The following is a 25,820-nucleotide window of genomic DNA, read 5'->3' on the forward strand; positions in this document are numbered from 1 at the left end:
GTTTGCTATTTAGAAGAAGGGAATAATAGGATTCTAGCAGACTGGGAACTTTAGGGACTGATAAGAAAATATTGTTACCTGTGCATTAAAGCTGTCATGTCTTATTGGGATTCCTTGTTGCAGGAGATTTGGAAATCAACTTAGGAAGATTCCTAAAAAAGCAGGGATAATGTTTATATAATTACGTATCCCTACAAATCTATCAGATGAGAATCCAAAAGTTCCTGTATTCTCTACTATTGATCTCCATCCAACTTTAGGGAAATCATTCAGCTTGTAATTACTGATAATTTCCATAGCTGGGACCGACATTTTGAAGGTTTGCTGTCCTCCACAGGAATTGCCCATATTCATTACATGCAACTCATCTATAACATGTATGACTGCTAACAATCAGTTGTTCTTTACAAAGTATAGTGTTTATACTCCCATAGAAGTAAATCATTTCAGTGTAGAAGTAAACAGTTGCTTGAGGCATCCCAGTGAATGGAAAGGGTACCAAAGATCTGGATTTAAGTCCACAGACACATCTCCCAGCCCCAGTTTCTTAATCTATATAGGATCCACCAACTGTTCCTATATAATTTATCTGTGGGTGTGCCCTGAGTAGGGGAATGGAGACTAGAGAAATATGGATGTGAGATAGATAAGGCAGTCAGAGGAAGGAATAAAGGAATAAAGACTCAGAGATCACAAGTTAAAACACCTGGGGACAAGCGAGCTCCGTAATTACCTCTCTATACAGAGAAAGCAAATGGAGAAATTATAAGTATGAGAAACAAGAGAACATGAGTGGAGCTGAGAACTCTGGGACATCCCCCATGGGCCACACGGCCAAGAGATTAATGGGAGATGTGTGGGGCAGCTGCGCAAGTCAGTCAGACATGAGGAGGCCATTATAGGCCAAAGCAAGATTAAGAAGTGCAAGAGCAAGAGGTGTAAGAGAAGAGAAGAGGAGGCTTGCACCAGTTCCCCCGCCTTTATTGGGGACCTTAGGAATGGCAAGTGGGAGGTGATTAATGAATACATGACATGGTTTTTACATTGGTAGAATTGCCAATGACGGAATCCAAGAGGAGATTAATCGAACCCTCACTTTGTAAAAGAATGTAGTCCGAGCCAAGGCACTGTGGCAGTCAACGCCCAGCCCAGGAATTTGCTAGTCCTTTGCACTAGTCCTTTGGATTGTCCCTTTCCATACAATGAACGTTAAGTGATCTGACCATGTGTCTGGTAAATGAATATATAGAATAGAATATCAATACATCAATCATACTTCCAAGATGCTAAGATGCCTGGTATGCTACAATCTGCAAAATGGAAGTAAGGTAACCCACAGTAGCTACATCACAGGGTTGCTATGAAATCATGGATACTTCTACTTTCATAATGTGCTGAAGCTTCAGATACTGTGTGACTGAAAATACCTAGTTGTATTTCATTAGAGAAGAGGCCGTCCTTTTAGTAGGAAGCGCAGAGAAACAGGACAGTGTTGAAAATATTTGTTGTATACTTGATGGAGAATGAAATTGTACATGATGTAGGTTCAGCCAGCAATGCAATCCTTTCTTTCTGTTCTGAAGCCTTTGCATGGAAATGCTTGTCTTATTTGGTGATGAGTTCAGCATTGTTTCCTTAAAACCTTACCTTCTGTCTTAAGGTCAAATCACAAGGGCTAGACAATGGGAATTAAGTGACTTGCCCAGGGTCACACAGCTATACAGTATCCGAAGGCATATTTGAAAACCAGGTCATTCCTATTCCAGATCTATATATCCACTGTGCCACCAACCTGCCCTCAGCATTAAAAAATAAGAAGGGGGCAGCTGGGTGGCTCAGTGGATTGAGAGTCAGGCCTAGAGATGGGAGGTCCTAGGTTCAAATGTGGCCTCAGCCACTTCCCAGCTGTGTGACCCTGGGCAAGTCACTTGACCCCCATTGCCTAGCCCTTACCACTCTTCTGCCTTGGAGCCAATACACAGTATTGACTCCAAGACAGAAGGTAAGGGTTTAAAAAAAAAAGAAGAAGAAATAAGCACTTTTTCAAAGACAAAATGTCCTCCCTATTACACTGCTTTCTTGGCCACCAGAAAAACAAGTGCTTACAAGTTGTTCTGGAGCATTTAGGACAATCATGACATAAACTTGGAATGACATCCATTGATTGATACTTCTGAGAAAGAGATAATTATGCAGGTTGGGAGCCAGCATAGCAGAGAAAGAGCTGAGAGGTATGTGGAGCTGGTACATTGAGATGAAATTAGAGCATCTGCAGGGGGAATGGTGCCACAGTTGGGTGTGGTGAGTATTTGCCAGGGATTTACAGGAATCAGGGTGTGAACTAATTGCTAGTAGGACTCCACCCTCTACACTCCCAGCCTTCCACACCAGCAAGTGAGCTATAATAAAAGGCTGAAAGATCAGATTTCATTTAATATGGAATGTATGGAATTTGGGTTCAGGCTCCTGCCAGGGTTCTATCTTTGATGGATCTTACCAGAGAGTGGGGCACAGAGTCACTGAGGTGATGGAATAGCCCATCTCTTACGTCTACCCTTCTTTCCATTTACTTTCTACACAGTCAGCATTATTGCAGTGATTCTATATGACTGAGCCATTAAATACCACACTCTGATGAATCCAAAGGATTATAGAGAGATAAGACAGTGGAGGTGAGTAGCCTATAGCACTTTACCAGTGAGAAATTGCTCGCAGTGACATAAAGGGTGTCATTAGAGAGATCTGTGACTAGAAGAGATACACTGGTCAGATGAAATCAAGAAGGCTATTTGGGGGCAGTGAAGGGGCTCGGTGTAGAGAGCCTTGCTTGGAGATGAGAGGTCCTGGATTCAAAACTGGCCTCAGACATTTCCTAGGCAAGTCATTTAACCCACATTGCCGAGCTCTTATCTTTTGCTGCCTTGGAACCAATATACAGTATTGATTTTAAGATAGAAGGTAAGGTTGTTGTTGTTGTTGTTGTTGTTGTTGTTGTTGTTGTTGTTGTTGTTGTTGAATGTAAAAAATATGGCTATTCAGTGGGCAGCCTATATACTCCACTGGAATCCACCCAGGTCAAGAGACCTAGAGGAAGGCCTTTGAAAGATAGGAGTAAAAGTTATGAAGGATGAGAAAGAGGGAATGGGCTTCAGTGGGCACCTTCAGGCATGTTCCCACCTGGGAGATCTTATTCCTTTGCTTTAACTCTTGATTTTTTGATCAATCCATATTGTATATGGATGCTCCATCTAGTGGTGCAAATGGAAGCCTCTCCCTGCCTGCCTGTTCCCTGTGACTCTTCTTATCTGTGTCTTCCTATAAGCCTGCCTCAGAGAACCCAAAGTGCTGAGGACTTTGCCCAAGGTCTTGTGGCATTGGTTGGAAACCAGTACAGTGGCTACCTTTCCATTTCTTTCACTAGTTGCCAGTTTTTTTCCCCCAATCATGCATTTCTCTGATGATATCCTGGACATTTTTTCTCCAGTATAAGTTCCTCATTAACATTTTGTTACAACCTCTTTGTTTCCACTGTGGGTAGAAATTCCATAGTTCTTTTGATGACCCCAGGCTTCTCTCTGAAACAACATTTCATCTTTTTAACACAATAATATTATTTGGTGATATGTGATCACCAAATAGGTATTATATATACATCATGGAATACCAGTCTGTGAAACTGAAAATTCATCACCCAAAAGGAAATGGTAGTGAGGACTTGGCTTTGATGATAATTCACAACTTACATAGAGCAGGTTTTAAAAATGTATTTCTCATGATAACTCCATGAAGTGTAGTATGCATATACTATTGTGTCCATTTTATAAATGAAGAAATTGAGGCTCAGAGGCTTGGCCAGGATCACACAACTAGTATTCTGGGCCAGAATTTGGATTCAAGTCCCCAGAATCCAAATCCAAATCTTTTCCCACTCTCATCCACTTAATTTCATTTGCTGCTTTCCTTGGCAGGTTGTTCCAAAATGTAGAATTTGCGATTTACCTGAAAGCCCATGTTTTCTTTCTCCCACTGGGTGAGTGGTTGTCCAGACAGAGACACCTTTTAGGGTTATCTAACTTTTGGTTGAAACAAAAGCTTCCTATCCCAGAGGTGTCTGTATGAATAGATTATTATCATCTCTATCTGCCACTGTGTACTTACTTGACTGACCTTTTCAAAGACAAAATATATTTTCTGTCTTTAAAAGAGCCATATGGGACATATATCTAAGTCTAGGACTTCTAAAGTGGTCTTTGAGGCAGTTTTAGATGCCTACATCACTAACAAAGGAGGAAATATGTTGTTAGCTTCCATTAGGGAATAAATGTTAACAGAGGAAGACAGGGGAGAAAGATATAGAAGCAAATAAGATATTATTGGTCTGTTCTGCAAACCTAGATTCACTTTTTTGTGAGGTGGCGATCAAATTGAATACTTTGGAGCTTAAGTTTTATTAAAATCTTATTTTATTTTGCCTGTTAATGGTTTATAGTAATATATTAATATAATAATGGTTTGTTAACAATAATACATCTTTAAAAGAAATTGAATGTTAAAATATTTGAAACAAAAACAACCAAATATTTGTCTTTGTATTTATCTTTCTCCCTTGATAGACATCACTTTTTTTATTCCTTCAAAACTGAATGTAGAGGAGGCAGCTAGGTAGGGTCCAGCTTTGTGACCTGGGCCAGTTGCAACCCCAAACTGCCTAGCTATTACCTTGGGACTGAGACTTAGTATCAATTCTAAGGCAGAAGGTAAAGGTTTAAAAAAATAATAATGTAGGGGCAACTAGGTAGCACAGTAGATAGAATACCAGGCCTAAAGTTAGGAGGTCCTGGGTTCAAATATGCCTTCTGACTCTTCCTAGCTGTGCGACCCCTGGGCAAGTCACTTAACACCAATTGTCTAGCCCTTATCATTCTTCTGTCTTAGAATTGATACGAAGACAGAAAATAAGAGTTTAAAAAACAAAACAAAATGTAGTCTAATCTAAATTCCAACTGTCATCTCGGTCAACTTAGTTGCTTAAAAATTTCTAAGCTTTCATCATCAATTAATAAGCTGAAGCAAGTTTAGAGAACAACTGTAATGGTGACGAGTCAAAACTATGTCTCATATAGAGTGTAAGGAACCAGGGATGCTCATCCTAGAAAGCATATCCTTTGGAGGGTCCTGCTCACTCTTAAAATATTTGAAGGTTATTTTATGGAAGAAGAATGGGCTATTTTTCATCACAGAGCAGAATGGTGACCAATAGTTGGGAGTTACAGGGCGACATCAGAGGTCAGTGTGAGGAAAGACTTTCTAGCCAGCAATGGAATGAGCTCCTTAGTGAGAGAGTGAGATTCCTGCTCCTGGAGATGTTTGAGAAAAATTTGAACAACCATTTGTTAAGTATGTTGTAATGGTTCTTTTGTACCAAGTAGGGGTTTGCATTTAGACAACCTTCCAGATTTATTCTCTGGGTCTTAAGAATATTTTTTCAATAGTTCATTATGCTAGACTGTATGTCTAGACCAATCTTGCAGCATTTGGAAAGACTATTAACTACAAGGCAATGAATTTATCTGCCATACCAACTTTCCAGGGAAGCCTACTAAGTGTTAAGAAAGGTTGCATCTTGCATTGGTGGAGGCAATGAGTATTACCAAAATAACAAAATCACAAATCTTTGAGACATTTGAGCACTAACATTCTCCCCAAGCCTCCCTTTATAGGGAGCTCAGAATTTTTCAGCTAACTTCATTTTCCATCACCCACTCTGCTTGGTTTAGATGCCAGGAACATCACGCTCCCCCAGAATGAGCTCATTACCTCAAATCTCATCATCATGAAGATTTGTTCAGTTCTGGTACTCTTCCCTCTGATTCAAGGACTAGAAGACAGATCAGAAAATCCTCCTAAAACCTCCCTTTTTATGGAAAGCTCAGAATTTCCCAGCTAACTTCATTTTCTATCATCTGCTCTACTTAGTTTTCATTGAACCACCCCAACCTCTTCATCTTCCTTTGTATATTGTCGTCCCCCATTAGATTATAAATTCCTTCAAGGGTTATCTTTCTTATTTGTGACCTCAGCACTTTGTACAGTGCCTATAGGAGCTTAATAAATGTTTATTGGCTCTGAGTATGAAGTAAACTTCTTAGTAATATGGTAGTCTTTTACCAGGATTTGGACTTTTTTTTTTTAAACCCTTACTTTCTGTCTTGGAGTCAATACTGTGTATTGGTTCCAAGGCAGAAGAGTGGTAAGGATTAGGCAATGGAGGTCAAGTGACTTGCCCAGGATCACACAGCTGGGAAGTGGCTGAGGCCAGATTTGAACCTAGGACCTCCCGTCTCTAGGCCTGGCTCGCAATCCACTGAGCTACCCAGCTGCCCCCTGGACTTTTATAAAACTTGGAGCATTAAGCTCAGATAATTCACATGAAAACATAAAACTCCCTCCCCTTTTACGTCTTTCTTGATTAGCAAAAATAGACTTCTCTCCTTCCCACCTCTTCCCTAATCCCTCACTAAGAAAGAAAAACAATCCCTGCTATAAAGAGTCAAGCAAACTCAATAATGTCACTTCTGTGTTTCTTTCTTCCCCAAACCCTGCCCCCAGAGGTCTCAGTTTGTCTTCTCAATCCATCATCACTATCTAGAAGTTAATAGTCTGTTTTCTTCATGTGTTCTCCATAATCATAGTTTGTCATTGTGATGATTAGAGTTCCTAAGTCTTTCAAAGGGGTTTATCTTTTTAGTTATATTATTATTGTATAAACTGCTTTCCTGCTTCCACTCATTCATTCTGCATCAGTTTATACAAATCTTCCCAAGTTTCTCTGAAACCATCACACGTGTACTATTTGTGTGCATTTTAATTCCCCTGAGAGCTTCTGTGACTTTAAGGATAAGGAGACAGGTATTGTTCAGTTACTATTATTACTCCAGGAGAGTTTATTTTGTCAGGACAAAATAAACAGGGTAAATCAATCAGGAACAAGGTACTTTGGGCCAAACATAAGGTGAAAATAAGAAATATCCCTTTGAACGTTAGAGACAATTTTCCATTTTGAATCTTTCTGACTCTTGTTTCCTATTTCAGCTCACAGCAGAGGCGGAATGATTGTGAACAATCTCACACTGTGTTACCAAGGCAAAGTTATCCTGGCCCCTATGGTTCGAGTAGGGACTCTTCCTATGCGTCTTTTGGCCTTGGATTATGGAGCTGATATAGTCTACTGTGAGGTAAGAAGGCTATAGAATTTATTAGCGTGATCTTCCTACAGTGGAATTCTCCCTGCTATGTGAGAAGATTCACTGAAACCTCTGAACCCATTCTTCAGAGACCTACTGGAACCCAGAGGAAGAAAGAAGTAGATGCTTAATATGAGGGCATGCATGCACATGCATTTCCTAAGTGAATAGTTCTGGCTAAGGAGATCTGGCTAAGTGAGAGCCTGGCCCTGAGAACCAAGATGCCAGGTAGCCTTGGGTCTCTAGCCTGATCCATTTAAGCATATTGTGAGTCTGAAGGGAGAGGACACTGATGTGAATCCATGATAAGAAGTCTTGTTTTTCCCCCCCTCAAGACTGGCCTGTTTTAGATTCAGCCCCAGAAAAGGAGGTTGGCCTAGTAACCCAAATCTCTTTCACATCTGTCTTGAGGGGAGCATAAAAAGGTGTTCTGGGATTACCTGGGATCTACTTTGGAATAGCTCTGGATCCCAGACTACAGTGCAGGAGTAGACCTGAATACTTAAGCAGGTCCCCAAACAAACCCAACATCTTGGGCTCATCTGGAGATAAAAGGATTTTTATTAGAGTTGGGCCAGATATCTAGTTGCTTAGCCTCTTGGCCTCAGTTTCCTCTTTGGTAAAGTAAGGAGGTTCAAATGGATAATCTTTAAGGTTTATCTCAAATTCTATATTTTAGAACTGGAGAGTATATACATACTTATAACAATAATATCCAGTTTACTTCCATGATTTATTCCTTCTCCCTTGTGGATTTGGTTGTGTTTATTACTCATTCATTCATTTTCCATAGCTCTACTCATTGTGCATGTTTATATTTCTTCACATTGTATCTCTTTATCTGTCTTCCTCCAGTTGGTTCAAATTATACCTTTATTAATGTCCTAGGCACTTAGGAGTTAAAAACAAAAATTAAACAATCCCTGCCCTTGAAAAGCTTACATTTTGTCAAGGAAAAACAACATATACATAGACCATTTAATACAAATATGTAATTTCCAAGAAGGGACACTAGATAATGTTTCTTGAAGAACATGGTACTTGAGCTAATCTTTTTTTTTTCTTTTAAACCCTACCTTCTGTCTTAAAATCAATACTAAGTATTATTTCCAAAGTAGAACAGCAGTAAGGGCAGAACAATGAGGCTCAAGTGACTTGCCCAGGGTCATATAGCTAGGAAGTATCTGAGGCCAAATTTGAACGTGTGACCTCCCATCTCTAGGCCTGGCTCTCAATCCACTGAGCCACCTAACTTCCCTTTCACCTGAACTTTTTTTTTTTAAAGGCAATGGGGGTCAAGTGACTTGCCAGGGTCACACAGCTGGGAAGTGTCTGAAGCCAGATTTGTACCTAGGACCTCCCATCGCTAGGCCTGGATCTCAATCCACTGAGCTACCCAGCTGCCCCCTCACCTGAACTTTTAAGAAAGATCCAGAGAGAGAATTCTAGATAGTAGGAGGTGAAGTACAAAGTGCATTCCAGGTGTAGGAGGACAGCTTGGGGAAAACCTTAGTTGGAAGATAGAGTACATGAAAAAGAATGTGTAATGCCTGGAAAGGTCATTTGGAGCCAGATTGTAAAAGGGCTATAAGAGCCAAACAGAAGAGTTTGTATTTTATCCTAGAGTTTAACAAGGATGATACAGTCAGACCTATGCTTTAAGAATATTAAATTTTGCAGCTGTGTGGATGTATGGAAAAGGGAGAAACTTGAAGCAGAGAGACCCATTAGGAGGCTTTTGCAACAATGATAGTGATAAAAGCCTAAATTAGGGTAATGCCCTTTTGAATGGAGATAGGGGGACAGATTCAAGATAAATTGTGGAAATAGAATCCACAAGATGGCAGCTAATTAGATGTGAGAAGTGAGTGGAAGGAAGAAGCAAGAAGTCCTAGGCTCTCTACCAGATTGTTTAGAAGGCGAACAGTAGCCTCAATAGAAAAGTTAGGAAGGCAGGAATTTGGAGGAAAGATGAGTTCTGTTTTGAGCACATTGAATTTGAGATTAATCAGCATGCATGTATTAAAGCCCTGTGTGTCAAACTCTATGCTAAGTGTTAACAATAAAAAGATAAATGCAAAAGAGGCCCTCCCTTCATAGATTTTACCTTCCACTGTGGGGAAGCAACATATAAGTAAGTGCAGAAAGAACCTGTGGTAGTTTTGAGAGAGAGGACACCTGACCACTGGGGAAATCAGTAAAACCTTTATGTAGAAGGTAGGATTTGTAGTGACTCCTGAAGGAAGACCAAGTCTGTGAGAAAGGAATGTATTCATGGCAGCCTAGGGGATGTGCAGAGGTGCATTAGTGGGCACGCATATCTGGAGGGTATGGCAGAGGAGAAGATAAAGAGAGGCACAGATAACCAAGATGGTTGTGTAATGAGTGTGTTAATGGGTTGTCTACTTTTAAATAATGAGCTTGCAGAATAAGGATGAACCCTTTCCTCTCCAGGCTCCCTTTTCTGTTCTTTTTCTAGGGAAACTTTCTTGTTTGTTGATATTTACTAAGTTGAATAAGAAGAGATAAAAATTAGATTCCTAGGGAATTGAAGGAGAGGGGAAGAAAGACCAGAGAGGAAGGAAGGGACCAGGTACAAAAGCTTTAAATGCCAAACAGAAGAATTTATATTTGATCCTAAAGAGACTAGGATTGCAGTAGCAAGAGATGCCTGTAGGAAATTCAGACAGAGAGCTTTGGGATCATGAGGTTTAGTAGAGAAAGTAAGCTGGATCTCAAGTTCCTGGAGACAACTCTGTAGAGGCAATATTTTAATCCCTGGGAAGAAATGAGATCACTGAGTGTGAGAAGAAAAGAAGGCCCAGGACAGAGCCTTGTTGTACACTCAAGAGAGTGGGATTAGGATAATGGTCCTACAGAGGAGACTGAGAAGGAATGGCCAGGTAGGTAGGTAGAAGAACTGAGAAAGGGCAATAATATAAGAGAAAGGAATGAGCAATAATAAAAAATACTGCAAGAGTCAGCCCTAGAGACGGGAGGTCCTAGGTTCAAATCTGGCCTCAGCCACTTCCTAGCTATGTGGCCCTGGGCAAGTCACTTGACCCCCATTGCCTAGCCCTTACCACTCTTCTGCCTTGGAGCCAATACACAGTATTGACTCCAAGACGGAAGGTAAGGGTTTAAAAAAAAATACTGCAAAAAGGAGAAGGATGGAAAAAAAGCCATCCCATTTGGCAGTTAATTGATCATCCTTTTGGAGAGAGCAGTTTCAGTGAAAGGATGAAATCAGATCCAAATTCCAGGGGCTACAAAGTGAGTGTGAACTGAGAAAGTGGAGGCAGTGAGGACAGATCAATTTGGCTCTGAAAGAGAGGAAAGATGATGGACGATGGCTTGAGGGGATGATAAAATCAAGTGAAGGTTTTTAAAGGAGAAGATATATTTGAGAGTATTTGTAAATAGCAGTTGAGTTTGCTAAATAGAAATATGTGAGGATGATCAAGGGCAAATTCTCAGAGGAGATAGAAGTACATGGGATCAAGGGTATGATGGCATTTGGTGGTGTTTGAAAGGAAAAGGGCCATCTAGACCTCAGAGACAAAGCAAAGGAGGATAGAGTAGGAGGTACAGTTGAGGTCATCTAGAGTGTAGTACTGAGGAACAGGGAAGCTGATGGTGGACAACATCAGTTTTTTGCAATAAAAGAGAAGAGGGGAAAGTGCCTTAAGAAAGGAAAGATCGAAATAGTTGCTGAGATGTGTGGGATAGAAAGCTGGTTAGTGAAGACTAATCCAAGGGCTTAAGGACCTGAGGGATTAAGAGAAGGAAAAGTATATTAAAAGAGAAGATGGTAAGGGAATAAGAAAAAGAAGGGATACTGAGAAGGGAGTACATATCTAGACACTGGGGCATGGGGGTGGTGGTAAGGCAAGGGGATAAGGGAGGGACTCTTAGAATAACATAAGGGAAAGATTTTTAGAATCAAACCCATATCAAGAAATAGAGATATAGTAGGAGGGATAAGATAGAGACTTTTAGAAGGGCAGACATAATAAGAACTAAAAGGTGAAGAAGAAAAGAAAAGGAAAAGACCTTTAGAAAAGTGGGCCGATTTGGAATTAGAATGGCAAAGAGAAAGAATAAGGGAAGATTTCTAAGAAGGTATGCAAATTAGAGAAATAACGGACAGAAGAAATTGGACATCTGAGGAGGGATACAGCACAAAGAAATAAAGAGGACAAATAGTGAGGAAAAACAGAATGGAGGGAAATATATAAGCAATCATGATATTGAATGTGAATGGAATGAATTCACCCATAAAATGAAAAGTAGCAGAATGAATTTTAAAAAATCAAATTCAATAATATGTTGTTTACAAGAACCACACTTAACAATGAGAGACATATGTAGAATAAAAATAAAGGGCTGGAGCAGAATATGCTATGCCCCAGCTGATACAAAGAAAGCAAGAGTAGCAATCAAGTTAAAGCTAAAATAGATGTAATCAAAAAAGATAAACAAAGAGGGTATGTTATGTTTAAAAGTACTATAGATAACAAGGCATTATCAATTTTAAATCTCTATGCATCAATTGTTATAGCATCTAAATTTTTAAAGGAGAAATTAAATGAATTACAGATAGGAATACAGGAAAGGGATAATAGTGGGGGACTTCAATCTTGGCTTCTCAGAACTGGATAAATGTAAACAAAAAATAAATAAGAAAGAAGTCAAGGAGATGAATAGAATCTTAGATGAGTTAAATATTATAACTATGGAGAGAATTGAATGAGAACAAAAAAGAGTATACTTTCTTAGGGGTACATGGCACTTTCACAAAAATTGACCATGTATTAGGGCACAAAAATATTATAGTTAAATGTAGAAAAGCAGAAATTTAAATGCAACCTTCTCAGACCAACCATAACACAATAAAAATTAAATATAATAAGGAACCATGGAAACAAAAAGTAAAAACTAATTGGAGACTAAATAACTTAATCTTTTTTTTAAACCCTTACCTTCCACCTTAGAATCAATATTGATTCTAAGGCAGAAGAATGGTAAGGGCTAGGCAATGGGGGTTAAGTGACTTGCCCAGGATCATATAGCTAGGAAGTGTCTGAGGGCAAATTTGAACCTAGGACCTTCTGTCTCTAGGCCTGGCTCTCAATCAACTGAGCTACCCAACAATTCCTTAAAAAACTTAATATTAAAAGAATGAGTAGGTTAAAGAACAAATTATTGAAACAATAAATAATTTAATTAAAGAGAATGATAATAATGAGACAACATACCTAAACCTACGGGATACATCAAAAGCGGTATTTAGAAGAAAATATGTATCTCTAAATACTTATATTAATAAAATAGAGAAAGGAAGGATTGATGCATTGGGAATGTGATTAAAAAACTAGAATAAGGACAAATTAAAAATCCTCAACTAAGCACCAAATTAGAAATTCTAAAAATTAAAAGCAAGGTCAATAAAATTCAGTATAAGAAAACCTTTGAATTAATAAATAAATCTAAGAGTTGGTTTTATGAAAAAAATCAATAAAATTTAAAAGCCATTGGTTAATCTATTAGAAAGAGAAAAGAAAATCAAATTTCTAGCATTAAAGATGAAAAGAGTGAATGAAGATGAAATTAAAGCAATTATTAGGAGTTATTTGCTCAAGTATATGAAAACGAATTTAACAATGAAAGAGAAATTTTAAAATATCCCTCAAAAAACCCCAAACAAACTATCTACACTATCAGAGCAAGAAATAGAATAAGCCTATTTAAAAAAAAAAAAAGTTGGGGGCAGCTGGGTAGCTTAGTGGATTGAGAGCTAGCCCTAGAGACGGGAGGTCCTAGGTTCAAATCTGGCCTCAGACACTTCCCAGCTGTGTGACCCTGGGCAAGTCACTTGACCCCCATTGCCTAGCCCTTACCACTCTTCTGCCTTGGAGCCAATACACAGTATTGACTCCAAGACGGAAGGTAAGGGTTTTAAAAAAAAAAAGTTGACAAGCCATAAATTAACGTCTTAAGGAAAATGCATCAGGACCAGATGGATTTACAAGTGAATTCTACCAAACATTTAAGGATCAACAAATTTCAGTATTAAACAAATTATTTTAAATAACTGGTAAAGGAGTTTTACAAAACTCCTTTTATGTAGCAAATTTTGGTATTGATATCTAAACCAGGGAGAGCAAAAACAGAGAAAGAAAATTACAGACCAATCTCATAAATGAATATGGATGTAAAAATCCTAAACAAAATACTAGTTAGGAGACTAAAATGATATGTTACAAAGATAATAATACATTGTGACCAAATAGTATTTATACCAGGAATGCAGGGATGTAATATAAGGAAAACTATCAACATAATTGATACTATCAGTAACAAAAGTAACAAAAACTATATGATTATATCAATAGATGCAGAAACAGTCTTTGACAAAATGCAATATTCACTCCTATTAAAATCACTGGAAAACTTTGGTATAAGTGGATTTTTTCTTAAAAATGATACAAAGCATGTGTGACCCTGGGCAAGTCACTTAACCCCCATTACCCAGCCCTTACCACTCTTCCAAGATGGAAGGTAAGGGTTTAAAAAAAAATTTTTTTTAATGATACAAAGTATACCTAAAACTATCAGCAAGTGTTATCTATAATGGGAAGAAGCTAGACTCTTCCCAATAAGATCAATAATGAAACCAGGATGTCCATTATCACCAATATTATTATTTCACATAGTCTTAAAATGCTAGCAGTAGCAATAAGGGAAGAAAAATAAATTGAAGTAATCAGAATGCGCAAAGAGGTAATAAAACTATTTGCTGATGACATGATGGTATATGTGGAAAATCCTAGAAATTCAACTAAAAAGTTAGTTGAAACTATAAATAATTTTAACAAAGTTCCAGGATATAAAATAAATCCACATAAATTTTCAGCATTTTTAGATACTACTGACAAAGTCCTACAAGAAGAAATAGAAAGAGATATTCCATTTAAAATAACCAGAGATAGGGGGCAGCTGGGTGGCTCAGTAAATTGAGACCACAGGTCCTGGGTTCAAATATGACATCAGATACTTCCTAGCTGTGTGACCCAGGGCAATTAACTTAACCCCTATTGCCTAGCCCTTACCACTCTTCTGCCTTAGAACCATATGTTCCAGAATATTTATAGCAGTTCTCTTTATGATAGTAAAGAATTGGAAATTGAAGGGATGCCCATCAATTGAGGAATGACTGTACAAATTTTGGTATGATTGTGATGGAATACTACTGTGCCATAAAAAACAATCAACAGACTTTAAAACAGATTTTAAAAAACTTGGAAAGAACTATATGAGATAATGAACAATGAAAATGAGTAGACCCAAGAGAACATTATACACAACTACAGAATTAATGCTGGAAGGATAAGCTGTGAATGTACTCCAGAAAGTGAAAAGAAAGGTGAAAAACGAAAGGCTGCCTTGAAATATTTTGTAATGTGGGGAGGGAAGGGAAGGGATAGGATGCTTATGGATGGGATTTATTATTTGAAATGAAGAAAAGTAAGCTAAATATATAGGAGATATACCATCTTCTTTTTCTTTATATATGGAAATGCTTCTTTTGTTAGATTTCATAAAATTTGGAATAATTTTTAAAATAAAAAAACAATGCAAGGAGCAGCTAGGTGGTTCAGTGGATAGGACTCCTGGCCTGATGTCAGAAGAACCTGGGTTCAAATTTGACCTTAGATACTTCCTAATTGTGTGACCCTGGGCAAGTCACTTAACCTCATTTTCCCAATTGCTTTTCTCTCTTAGAGTTGTTACTAGAATAGAAAGTAATGGTTACAAAAAAAAAAGATAATTCAAATATGTAAATTTAAAACAATAAGATAACCCAAACGTGTAGTAGACAACATAGTGGCATGACTTCTTCTGTCTGTGTTCAGTGGGGCATATGGCACAGGAAGTGGTGGGGAAGCTGGACAGTTGGCAGAATTCTGAGATGCAGTTTGGAAGTAGATGGATGTAGATAAGCGCAGGAGCCAAAGGCCTCAAGGGGAAAGGACTGTGGTGTAAAGTTGGCCTGGCTCCCTGTCAGGTCTGGATTTCGAAAAGAGAAGCCTGAAGCCAGAGCAGTAATTAATTATTACCTGGGAAAGTGTGGAGGGGCCATGGGGAATGACAGGAAGAGTTGGCAGCCCTGTCCCAACAATGGAGAATGGAAGGACAGTCCGAGGCAGGGTGGGGGGCATGGCTCAAGACAGGACGAAGATGCAGATCATGGAAGCGAAGGAAGCCAGATCTGTGAGGGTCGTCAGAATGCAGATATTGAAGTCCCCTCAGCTGAGGCAGGGGCGAGAAGAGGAAGACTGTATTTTGCTGTGTTTCCTGTTTGTCATTTCTCCTGGCGCTGTAATATTCCATGCCATGCGAACTGCATGATGTGTACCACCACTCCCACATGGTTTGACATATGGCTTATTACCAGTGTTTGTTTACATTTCTAAAAATTGCTTGGTAAATACGTATTCTTTGCTCTGAAACCCTAACTGCTCCCGAGTTCCTTCCTTTCTGCTGTGTGGTTCTCTGTGCTTGGGGAGAGGGGTGTGTGAGTGTGTGCACATAAGCACACGTCTGCACTTAGGTAAGTCCACATACAGAGAGCGCGGTGTCTGTGTGCCTGCGTGTCTGCGTAACCACAGCTAGACTTGTGTGCATGTATTTGGGCAGAGAGAGTTGTGGGGTGTATGTGTGTATATACAGAGAATGTGTAGGGTGAGAGAGAGAGAAAGGTGTACACACACACACACACACACACGTCGAGAGAATTTATATATGTTAAGGCAACTTGGCATAAGGGACAGAAAGATAGCCTCAGAGCCAGGAGGTCCTGGGGCATTGACATTACACATTGACATTGTGTAACTCTGGGAATGCCAGTTATGTCTCAGAGTCCCAAACTACTTTTTTAATTCTGTAAGTTGCAAAATAAATGCCTGTCTGTATAGGTTTGGGCCTTTCCTCCTTGAAAACTTCTTATGCCAATGAAATCCCGATGAGAAAAGAAAGAGATTGTTAATAAATGCCTGGCACTTTTTCAGACCCTACAAGAAGACACGGCTTATGATGATTCTGTTAACTGATAATAACTAGTCTAATATTTACACTAGAAGAGCCAAGTGGGTCAATGGACACCAAAATTTATTTTGAAATTAAAATTTTCATCCTATTATTTGTATTTTCTTTGCCTTATGGATTTTTTTTAAATGACCTATTTCAATTGGCACAGGTTGATCCTTCAAGATATTTTTTATTTTTAAATTTCAGTCCTTCTGGTGTTCATGCACAGAACTGTAAGCAATATCCTGCTTCATTTGGCTCAGTTGACACTTTGCTAATGTTTAAAGCATTTCCCCGTGGGCATCAAAGAAGTTAGAAAATCATAAGAAGGAAAGGTCAAGACTCCATTGAAGTGTCTAGAAGGGGAAACACTGTAGGTAGTCCTTCTTGAAGAGGAACATGCTATAGAGGCATCATTTATCTTTTGTGATGGTAATAACAAAGGATATTTTGAAAGCATAGTTCTAATTGATTTTTCCCCCATTTAAAAAATTGTTTTCTAATATAAATGTCAACTCTGTTTCATACTCTTCACCTTGGGGTTGATGGTATCTTCAATTATTTGTGGATTCATTTATAGAAAACTGACTTTTAAAGTTAAAGGCCAGAGACCTCAAATAGCCAAGTAAATAGGAACAGAATAGCCCAATTCTCATATAACTACTCTGATAATTATGAATAAAAAGAACACCAGCCTGAGTAATGTCCAAGTGATCTGAGTAGAAACTGTTGTTGGTGCATTTTTTTCCTACCCAAGTCTCCACAAGGAGATAGATAGAAGCTTGCAAGCACTAGAGAGGGTCTAGTCAGGAAAGCCTGAACCAAGAACACAGAGCTTGAATACTGTACAATGCAAAGACCAAGAACAAACTAGGGAATCCTGGAGCCTATATCTTTGTTGCTCTGACCTCAGCCTGGGGATTGGGAGCCTTCAGGCCTCGCACTAAAAAAGCAACAATCAGTCTATGGAAGCAACCATTACAGATTGTGCTGCACCAGAGCATCTCACTGGCCTGAGCTGCCTGGAGGTCCTTAAAGAACCCATCACCCTGATACAAAGAAGAAGTAGTGTCAGGACCTCATACGTGTCTGTATTAGGCCGAAAGTAGGCCTCACCACTCATTTCAATACACAAAGCCTATCCCAGACACAAAGGCACATTCAGGTAGTAAAGCTGGAAAAAGGCGTAAACAAAAGAAAACCCCAGTGATAAAGAAATTATATAGATCCAGGCATGCCCATGACCCAACTCAGAAGTAAGGCAAGAAAACCTGGCTTTCATGTATAACTAATATCAAATTGCTTACCTTCTCAGGGAGAGGGGAAAGGAAGAAGAGAATTTGGAACTCAAAATGTTGAGAAATGAATGTCAAAAATTATCTTTACATGTAATTGGAAAGAATTAAAACATTGCTTGGGGGGAGGGGAGAGAGAGAGAGAAAGACAGAGACAGAGACAGAGAGAGACAGAGAGAGACTTAGCTTCCTCTGTAAGCATTATATTATCATGGTGAGAGTAATTTTTCTGGGTTTTAATAGTTTTAAGAAAGAGAAGGGAAGGAAAAAAATATACTAGAGAAGGAAGAGGAATGAAGGAGATAACTTACTATCTGAGGTGCATGAAAGAACTATGCAAACACAGTGAAAGGGTTAGGAGAAGTAGGTTTATATGTGAACATCACTTTTGTTTCAGCCGATAAAGGAGGGATAAAAGCATACTGTATATACCTACACATGCAGATTTGAGAGGAGAAATGCATCCAACCCAAAAAAGAAGCAGGTGGAAACAGGGAGAAGGAAGATGGGATGAAGAGAGAGAGTAGATTTATGGAACAATTAGACATTAGCAAAAACAAACTCTAACTTCAGAGAATAGATCTGAAAGAGGAAAAGGAAAGTAAGAACATGAGATCCAGGGGCTGGGTGAAGAAAAAAAAGAAGTTGAGGAATGGAAATAAATCCCATCAAATACAGATCACTAGTGTTGAGTAGAGTTCCAACTCACCAGTCTTTTCTTTGAAGAAAGAAAAGAAAGAAAGAGAGAGAGAAAGAGAAGGGAGGGAGAGAAGGAAGGAAGAAGAAAGAACCAAAGGAGGGGGGAATGGGGAAGAAAAGAGATGAGAGAAAAAAGTAGAAGAGTATAGGAGTTCAAGTCTAGCATCTGCCACTTCACTTCAACATTTGTTAAACTGTTGTCTTCATTTCTCTTAAGATACTTCCATTTATTTATCCCTCCAATCTGTCCAGAATCATCTTTCACCCATGGAAGTAACCACTTCATTTTTCTGCCTGGCTTTCAAGCCCCACAACCAGCTTGCCACTCTGTCTTCCAAAACTTTCTTGTTTTCATTCACTGTCTGTGCCAACAACACTAGGCACTGAACTGCCCGTGAACATGGATGTCATTTGGTCCATTTGGTCAAGTTATCCCTCCTATCACCTGTAAAATTTCTCTTCCTTCTTTAAAGGCTGACTCCCCTAGAAACCCTTCCCCCATTTTCTCTTTGACAACAGCCTGCTTTTTCAGGCCTATTTCTTGGTATATTTTAGCTATCTGTATGTTTCTACTGGCCACCATAGTGCTTTGTAGCCTGGAGGTGCTTAATATTTGCTGTATTATATTATCAAAAGCTTACTGTGTGAAAGGTGCTTAACTCTCTGGGCAAGTGATTGTCACAGAATTTATGTTCTAATCTGTTAAGGGAAAGGCAATATTTGCCCTCACCACTTCAGAAGGTTGTGTTTGGATCAAATGAGGAAATATTTGTGAAGTCAGTATTTAATTAGAAAGCCACTGGCATTCATCTTTATGATTTATTTTATTTGGCTATTGACTGTATTTTTGTTATCCCTTGCTATCCCCTTTCCCCAGGCTTAGCTTGAATTTGAACCTTTGATACTGTAAAACATATACTTTGGGAAGGTTACAATGGTTTATAAATATAACAAATAGAGCATCTGAGGCCCAGGACTCTAAATAATTTAGCCTAAAGTAAAAAGTACAATGATTGCATTCAAAGAAAAGAGAGGAGTAACTTGGTCTTTCCCCTCTGTGGCTGTCAAAGAAAGGGATGTGCTACCCTCTAGTGGAAGGAGCCCGCATGGAATGTCCACCTCCATCAGAACTGGTGGAACTGATGGTAGGGTTTTGAGCTGGAAGGGAACTTGGAGATCATCTCCAAGACCATCACTTCCATAAAGAGAAAGCTGAGGCCTAGGAAGGCAAAGAGATTTTGCTGGATTATGTGGGCACCAAAATAATAGAAACAGGATTTGAATCCATGATCTCTGATTCCACACCAGGACTAGGGCTTTTTCCATAGCTTCTTGATCAGGTCAACTTAGGAAGTTACCGTAGGACTTTATTAAAGGAATTCTTCATGTCTCTGATTCCTCATCTCTAATAAAAGGGAGATAATATTAGCTCCACAAAATTGTTACAAGGGTCTGTGTTTCATTTTCACACTTTTATCCTCATTTTATGTGAGGAAACTGGAGCTCAGAGAAGTTGACTAGAGCCCTATGGCTAGTCAATGAGTGCTTAAGCCAGCATCCTCCCCTGGGATGCCTGACTCCAAGGCCAGTGTTTCCTTCCCTCCTCCATGCTGCTTCTGTCTTATAAAATCAAGTAGAATAGACTCAGCAGCACAGAGTCACTCCTGGCATTAATGAATGTTATTGTTACCCAGAAGACCCTACAAGAATTCTCCAAGATTGTCCTTGGATCCATTTCTTTCTTTTTCTTTAACAAAGCTGGGAATCTGCTTGCATCTCCAGACCTTCCTTTGTTAGGCACAGGAACAGGAAATGAGGTGGTGATCCCAACACTAAGTTATTTAGTGGCAAGCTGAATGGTCTCCTACTACCTGGTTCCACTGATTTATTTATTTGTTTGTTTGTTTGTTTTGTTTGTTTTAATAACAAATTTCCACATGAGTTTTCTGAAGTTATATAATCCAAATTGTCTCCCTCCCATCTTCCCTCCCTGCTCCCGGAGCTGTCAAGCAATTCAGTCCAGCTTATTCAGTATTATCACACAAAACATGTTTCTATATTATTCATTTTGGTAAATGAATAAAACCAAAACCCTAAAACATATGCCTAAACAAACAAGTGATAAATAATATGCTTCCATCTGCAACCTTACTCCAAAAGTTCTTTCTCTGGAACTCTGGAAGTGGATAGTATTCTTTTTCATAAGTCCCTAAAAATTGTTCTGGATCATCATATTGGTGTTAGTAGCAAAATCTTTCACATTTGATCATTCCACAGTATTGCTGTTACTGTGCACAATGTTTTTCTAGTTCTGCTTATTTCAATCTGCATCAGTTTATGCAGGTCTTTCCAACTCTTTCTGAAATCATCCTTGGTTCCACTGATTGTTTAAAAAAAGATATTACACTATGATGATGTAAGAAACAGAAAACATCAATTGAAATTATTATAAAAGAAAGATGTTATAGATTGTCAAAAATGCTGGAATGATTATTGATGTCAGCCAATGATTAAATTCCATAGACCTTGGTCCAGCATCTACACATTGAACACTCTGGTCACTGATAAAGGTACAAAGAAAACATGCCCCAGGGACTCACATTGTGTCTATAGACATGGTGACAAGCCTAAAAGAATCCAGACAAAATGCTATAGAAAAAGTTGAGAAAGGAAGGAAAATACTTTCAGCCAAGGTGACCAAGGAAAGTTTCATGGAGGAGATAGCAGCTAAACTCTGAGTTTTGTAGGAATAGGAGTACTACCATGGGAAAACAATGGGGGGGATTGCATTCCAAGCACAAGAAAATGACTTGCTTAAGTGAGATAAAAGCATGATGAGTTTGAGGTGTGGCAGGGGTAATGTGAAATAAAGCTGGAAAGGTAGATCGGAGCCAGGTTTTGGAGGGTCCTCCCAGGCTAAGGAGTTTGTGTTTTATCCACTCAAAAGGAGAGAGTCATTGAAGTTTGTGGAGCAGGGAAGTGACATAATTGGCAAAAGTTAATGCAACTAATTTTGCTGCCTGAACTCTGCCCGGATTTGGACAGGATATTTTTTTTTTAATTTTTTTTTAATTTTATAGTATTTTATTTGATCATTTCCATGCATTTTTCATTAAAGACAAAGATCATTTTCTTTTCCTCCCTCCCACCCCCCGTGGCCGACGTGTGATTCCACTGGTATCATATGTGTTCTTGACTTGAACCCATTGCCATGTTGTTAGTATTTGCATCAGAGTGTTCGCTCAGAGTCTTTCCTCTGTCATGTCCCCTCAGCCATTGTAGTCAGGCAGTTGCTTTTCCTTGGTGTTTCTACTCCCTCAGTTTGTCCTCTGCTTTTGGATAGTGTTTTTTTTCTCCTTGATCCCTGCAGATTGTGCAGGGACATTACACCGCCACTAATGGAGAAGTCCATTATATTCGATTATACCACAGTGTGTTTGTCTCTGTGTACAATGTTCTCCTGGTTCTGCTCCTCTCGCTCTGCATCACTTCCTGGAGGTTGTTCCAGTTCACATGGAATTCCTCCACTTTATTGTTCCTTTGAGCACAATAGTATTCCATCACCAACATATACCACAATTTGTTCAGCCATTCCCCAATTGATGGGCATCCCCTCATTTTCCACTTTTTGGCCACCACAAAGAGCGCAGCTATGAATATTTTTGTACAAGTCTTTTTGTCCATTATCTCTTTGGGGTACAGACCCAGCAGTGCTATGGCTGGATCAGGACAGGATATTTTTGTGATTTGTGCCCCCACCTTGTGTGTGCACAGTGTTTTTCAGGAAAAAAAGTTTAGATGAAAAGGATAGACAAGTAGCAAGGAAGAGAGAAGGGGTTATTCAGACTTGTTAGAAACTTCTTTGGGAGCATATGGCATTCTTTTTCATTTTATAGTATATTGTTTATGCTCAAAAGCATGTGAAGAAAAAACTGAGATATTAACTAAAACATACACAACAAAGCAGGCGGCACCCAAGATGGCATGTTTCAAAACAAAACATGATGAATTTGCATCTGCTGTAGCTTACCAGACTTCTCTGCCAGTTAGAATGAAGGATACCATGGGCTTCCTTATTGATGGAACCAGAAACATTCAACCCAGGATTCTTGGATTTGTGCCACAGATTTCTCCCTAAATTGAGGGTTGCTAAATTGGACCAACTCATTTTTATATTTCTTGGAACCTTAGAGTAGGAAGGGGCCTCAGAGATCATCTAGTCCAACCCCTGAGAACCATGAATCTCTGCAACAAGATCCCCAAGGAGGGAATGGCTTTAAAGCTTGAAAAGGAATTCACTGCCCTTCCTTCTCTACAAACAACTCATACCATTTTTTTGAGGAAGTCTTTTTTTTTATTTTATTATTTTTATTTAGTCAATTTAGAACATTATTCCTTGGTTACAAGAATCATATTCTTTCCCTTCCTCCCCTCCTCCAACCCTTCCCATAGTAGATGCGCAATTCCACTGGGTATTACATGTGTCCTTGATCAGAACTTATTTCCATGTTGTTGGTGTTTGCACTAGGATGTTCATTTAGAGTCTACATCCCCAATCATATCCCCTCAACCCATGTAATCAAGCAGTTGTTTTTCTTCTGTGTTTCTACTCCCACAGTTTTTCCTCTAGATGTGGATAATGTTTTTTTCTCATAGATCCCTCCAAATTGTTCAGGATCACTGCATTGCCACTAATGGAGAAGTCCATTACATTCAATTGTACCACAGTGTATCAGTCTCTGTACAATGTTCTCCTGGTTCTGCTCCTTTCATTCTGCATCAATTCCTGGAGGTCATTCCAATTCACATGGAATTCCTCCAGTTTATTAGCTCATACCATTTTCAGACAACTCAGGTTATTAAATTCTTCCTTATTGAGCAAAAAATCCTCATCCTCTTAATTTCCATCTTGTAGTTAGTACTTCTTCCTCCCTCTGGGACAAAGCAGAAACATTCACTTCCAAATGGCCAAAGGGAGCCCGGGAGCCCACCACCTTATCTTCTTCATGATAAAGATCTGCACTTCTCTTAAAGGACCCTGACAGGGTATGGTCACCTTTCTGTGGCTGTCCATGCCCCAGACTGAATGTCATTTCTAAAATGTGGCATCCAGAACTTAGCACACAATACCATCTGGGGGCTGAACAATGCAGAGGATTCAGGAAGAGATTATGGGTCTTGGTGCCATCAGCTCCAATACCCTACTTCAAGTATAGTTGTCCTTTTCACATCTCCAGGGTGAGGGGCAAAGGACTCCACCATCTGGAAAATGCTCATCAAATTTTTTAGTCCTCCATACCAGAGAAGAAGTCTGAATTTTTTCTTCTTTTATAGAATGCTTATGGTACCCTATTGTGAATTTTGGCTGAGTATGCATTTCTAAGTTTCTAAACTTTTTCTGTGGTATCTGTGATTTCCACAAAACTCTCCCCAAATGGCCATTTAATTTCTTATGCTGAACTAAGACGGGGAAAGTCATGATGTGGAAGGGATAATTGGGTTGTCATAGGCAGAGGCACTACTCTAGGGATACCTGGAAGCATCCCATTGAGTCTGAGAGCTCTGCCTTCCTAGGACTAACTTAATATGCTTTCCTTTCTTGACAGGAGCTGATTGACATTAAGATGCTTCAGTGCAAGAGAGTTGTCAATGGTAAGCACAGAGTTCCTCTCTGGCTCTTGTTTGGGATGTTTTCTGTTTCATATTCAGTTAGTGCTGGCCAGTTTTAAATTGCCTTCTGTTCTTTCTTTCCCTTGGGAATGATTTTGAGGTAGTGCCTAGAGGCAGGAATGCCTAAGCTAAAATCCAGCTCCTAACACTTACTAGCTAGCTATGTGACCCTAGTCCATTCATTTCACCTCTTTTTTGCCTGTTTCCTCATCTGTAAAATGGGGATAATAATAGTATCTACCCCCTAGGTTTATTGTGAGGCTTGAATGAGGTAATAATTGTAAAGCACGTAGCAAAATTCCTGACACATAGTTAGTTCTTTATAAATATTTATTCCTTTACTCTTCCCTAATAAATGCCGGCTTCTTTGTGGGAATGGCCAGCAGACTCGCATTGTGTTTACTAATAGAAGACTTTTTCAGTTTTGCTTTTGTATTTTAAATTTCTGTAGGAGCAATCTGATTTCTTAAGATGTTGATAAATATACAAAATACCGGAGACATCTTTCATTTGTAGATTTACATATTTTAGGAAGCACTGTTTCATGGCTAAAATAGGGATACATTTTATAGAATTTTGGTCTGTGGAGCACCTAGGTAGCACATTGGATAGAACACCAGGCCTGGGGTGGGAAGGATCTAAGATCACATCTGGCCTCATATACTTCCTAGCTATGTGATCCTGAGCAAGTCACTTAACCTTGATTACCCAACCCTTGCCAGCTTTTCTGTCTTAGAATTAATATTAAGACAGTAGGCAAGAGCTTTTTTAAAAAAAGAGAGGGAAAAAAAAAAGAATGATCTGTTTATAGCTTATTGACAAGTTAGTTACCCAGTTTGAGGTTTCTACCTTGATTAGCATCATGTACCCATCCTTGTGGCATAGGAAACTTTTTTTTTCATTTAAAACTATGCCTTATTTTAAGGATATTCAACATACAAAAACTGTAATTCACAAAATAGATAACTAGGGGTGGTTGTTATAAAAAGCCCATCATAGATTTTCATTAACAACTGTTTCTGTTTGTTAAAAACATTTTTATATAAACTTTTTTAGGAGAGGCATTGTTATATAAATAGCTCTAATCAAGGCAAAAACCCTTCTACTTAAACTATTAAGCTTCTCAATAGGAGGCTAAACAAAGCCATATAACATTCATTACATTTTTTGAAAACTCATGATGTACAAGACACTATGTTACATGCTGTGTGGGATATAAAGATGAATGGTGCACAGTCCCCCCCACAGGAGCTCCTTTCTAATTGTTCTTGCCTGTGGTTGACTTTAGCCAGAACTCTCTGTATCTGTGATATTTATGTAATGATTGGAGTTAGACTTTAAAGGATGGGCAAGAATTCAACAGGCAAAAGGGAAGAGAGGACATTCTCAGCATACAGGACAGCCTAAATAAAGATAGAGAAAAGTGAGAGGGCCCTGGAGGGTAGAATGTCTGGTGTGGGATAGTGTGAAATCGGGCTTGGAAAGTCTGCAGTCCAGATCAGATTGTGAACAGCTACAAAGAATTGAGTAAAGGGAGAAGCACTATTATCTGAGGGAATTAGGAAAGGCCAAGCAGAGCAAGTATTACCTGAGCTGAGCCGTAAAGGAAGAGATTTGGGGGGGGGGGGGGGGGGGGGCGGGAGGAGAACATTCCAGGGATGAATCAGTGGTTCAACAAGCATTGATTGAGCACCACTCCAGTGTAGTACATGCTGGGGATGCAATTACAAAAAGGAGCTCGTCCCTGACCTTAAAGAGCTTCCTTGAATCAGTCAGTCAATAATCATTTGTTGAACACAGCCAATGTAAGGAGCTCACAATC

General features: G+C 39.1%; 1 protein-coding gene across 6 annotated transcripts in view; it reads left to right on the plus strand.

The window, feature by feature from the left end:
- Positions 1 to 25,820, plus strand: part of DUS2 (dihydrouridine synthase 2) — a 72,071-nt gene that overhangs the window by 8,426 nt on the left and 37,825 nt on the right. For all 6 annotated transcript variants that reach the window (XR_008914839.1, XR_008914840.1, XR_459484.3 and 3 more), the window contains exons 2-3: positions 7,093 to 7,235; positions 23,935 to 23,980. Coding sequence is in view for 3 of the 6 variants with exons in the window: in XM_001373860.4 (XP_001373897.2) it covers positions 7,110 to 7,235; positions 23,935 to 23,980 (172 nt within the window). In the remaining 3 variants the exon portion in view is untranslated. The remainder of the gene's footprint in view (positions 1 to 7,092; positions 7,236 to 23,934; positions 23,981 to 25,820) is intronic.

The sequence above is a fragment of the Monodelphis domestica genome, chromosome 1, assembly GCF_027887165.1.
Source record: "Monodelphis domestica isolate mMonDom1 chromosome 1, mMonDom1.pri, whole genome shotgun sequence".
NCBI classification, from domain to species: domain Eukaryota; kingdom Metazoa; phylum Chordata; class Mammalia; order Didelphimorphia; family Didelphidae; genus Monodelphis; species Monodelphis domestica.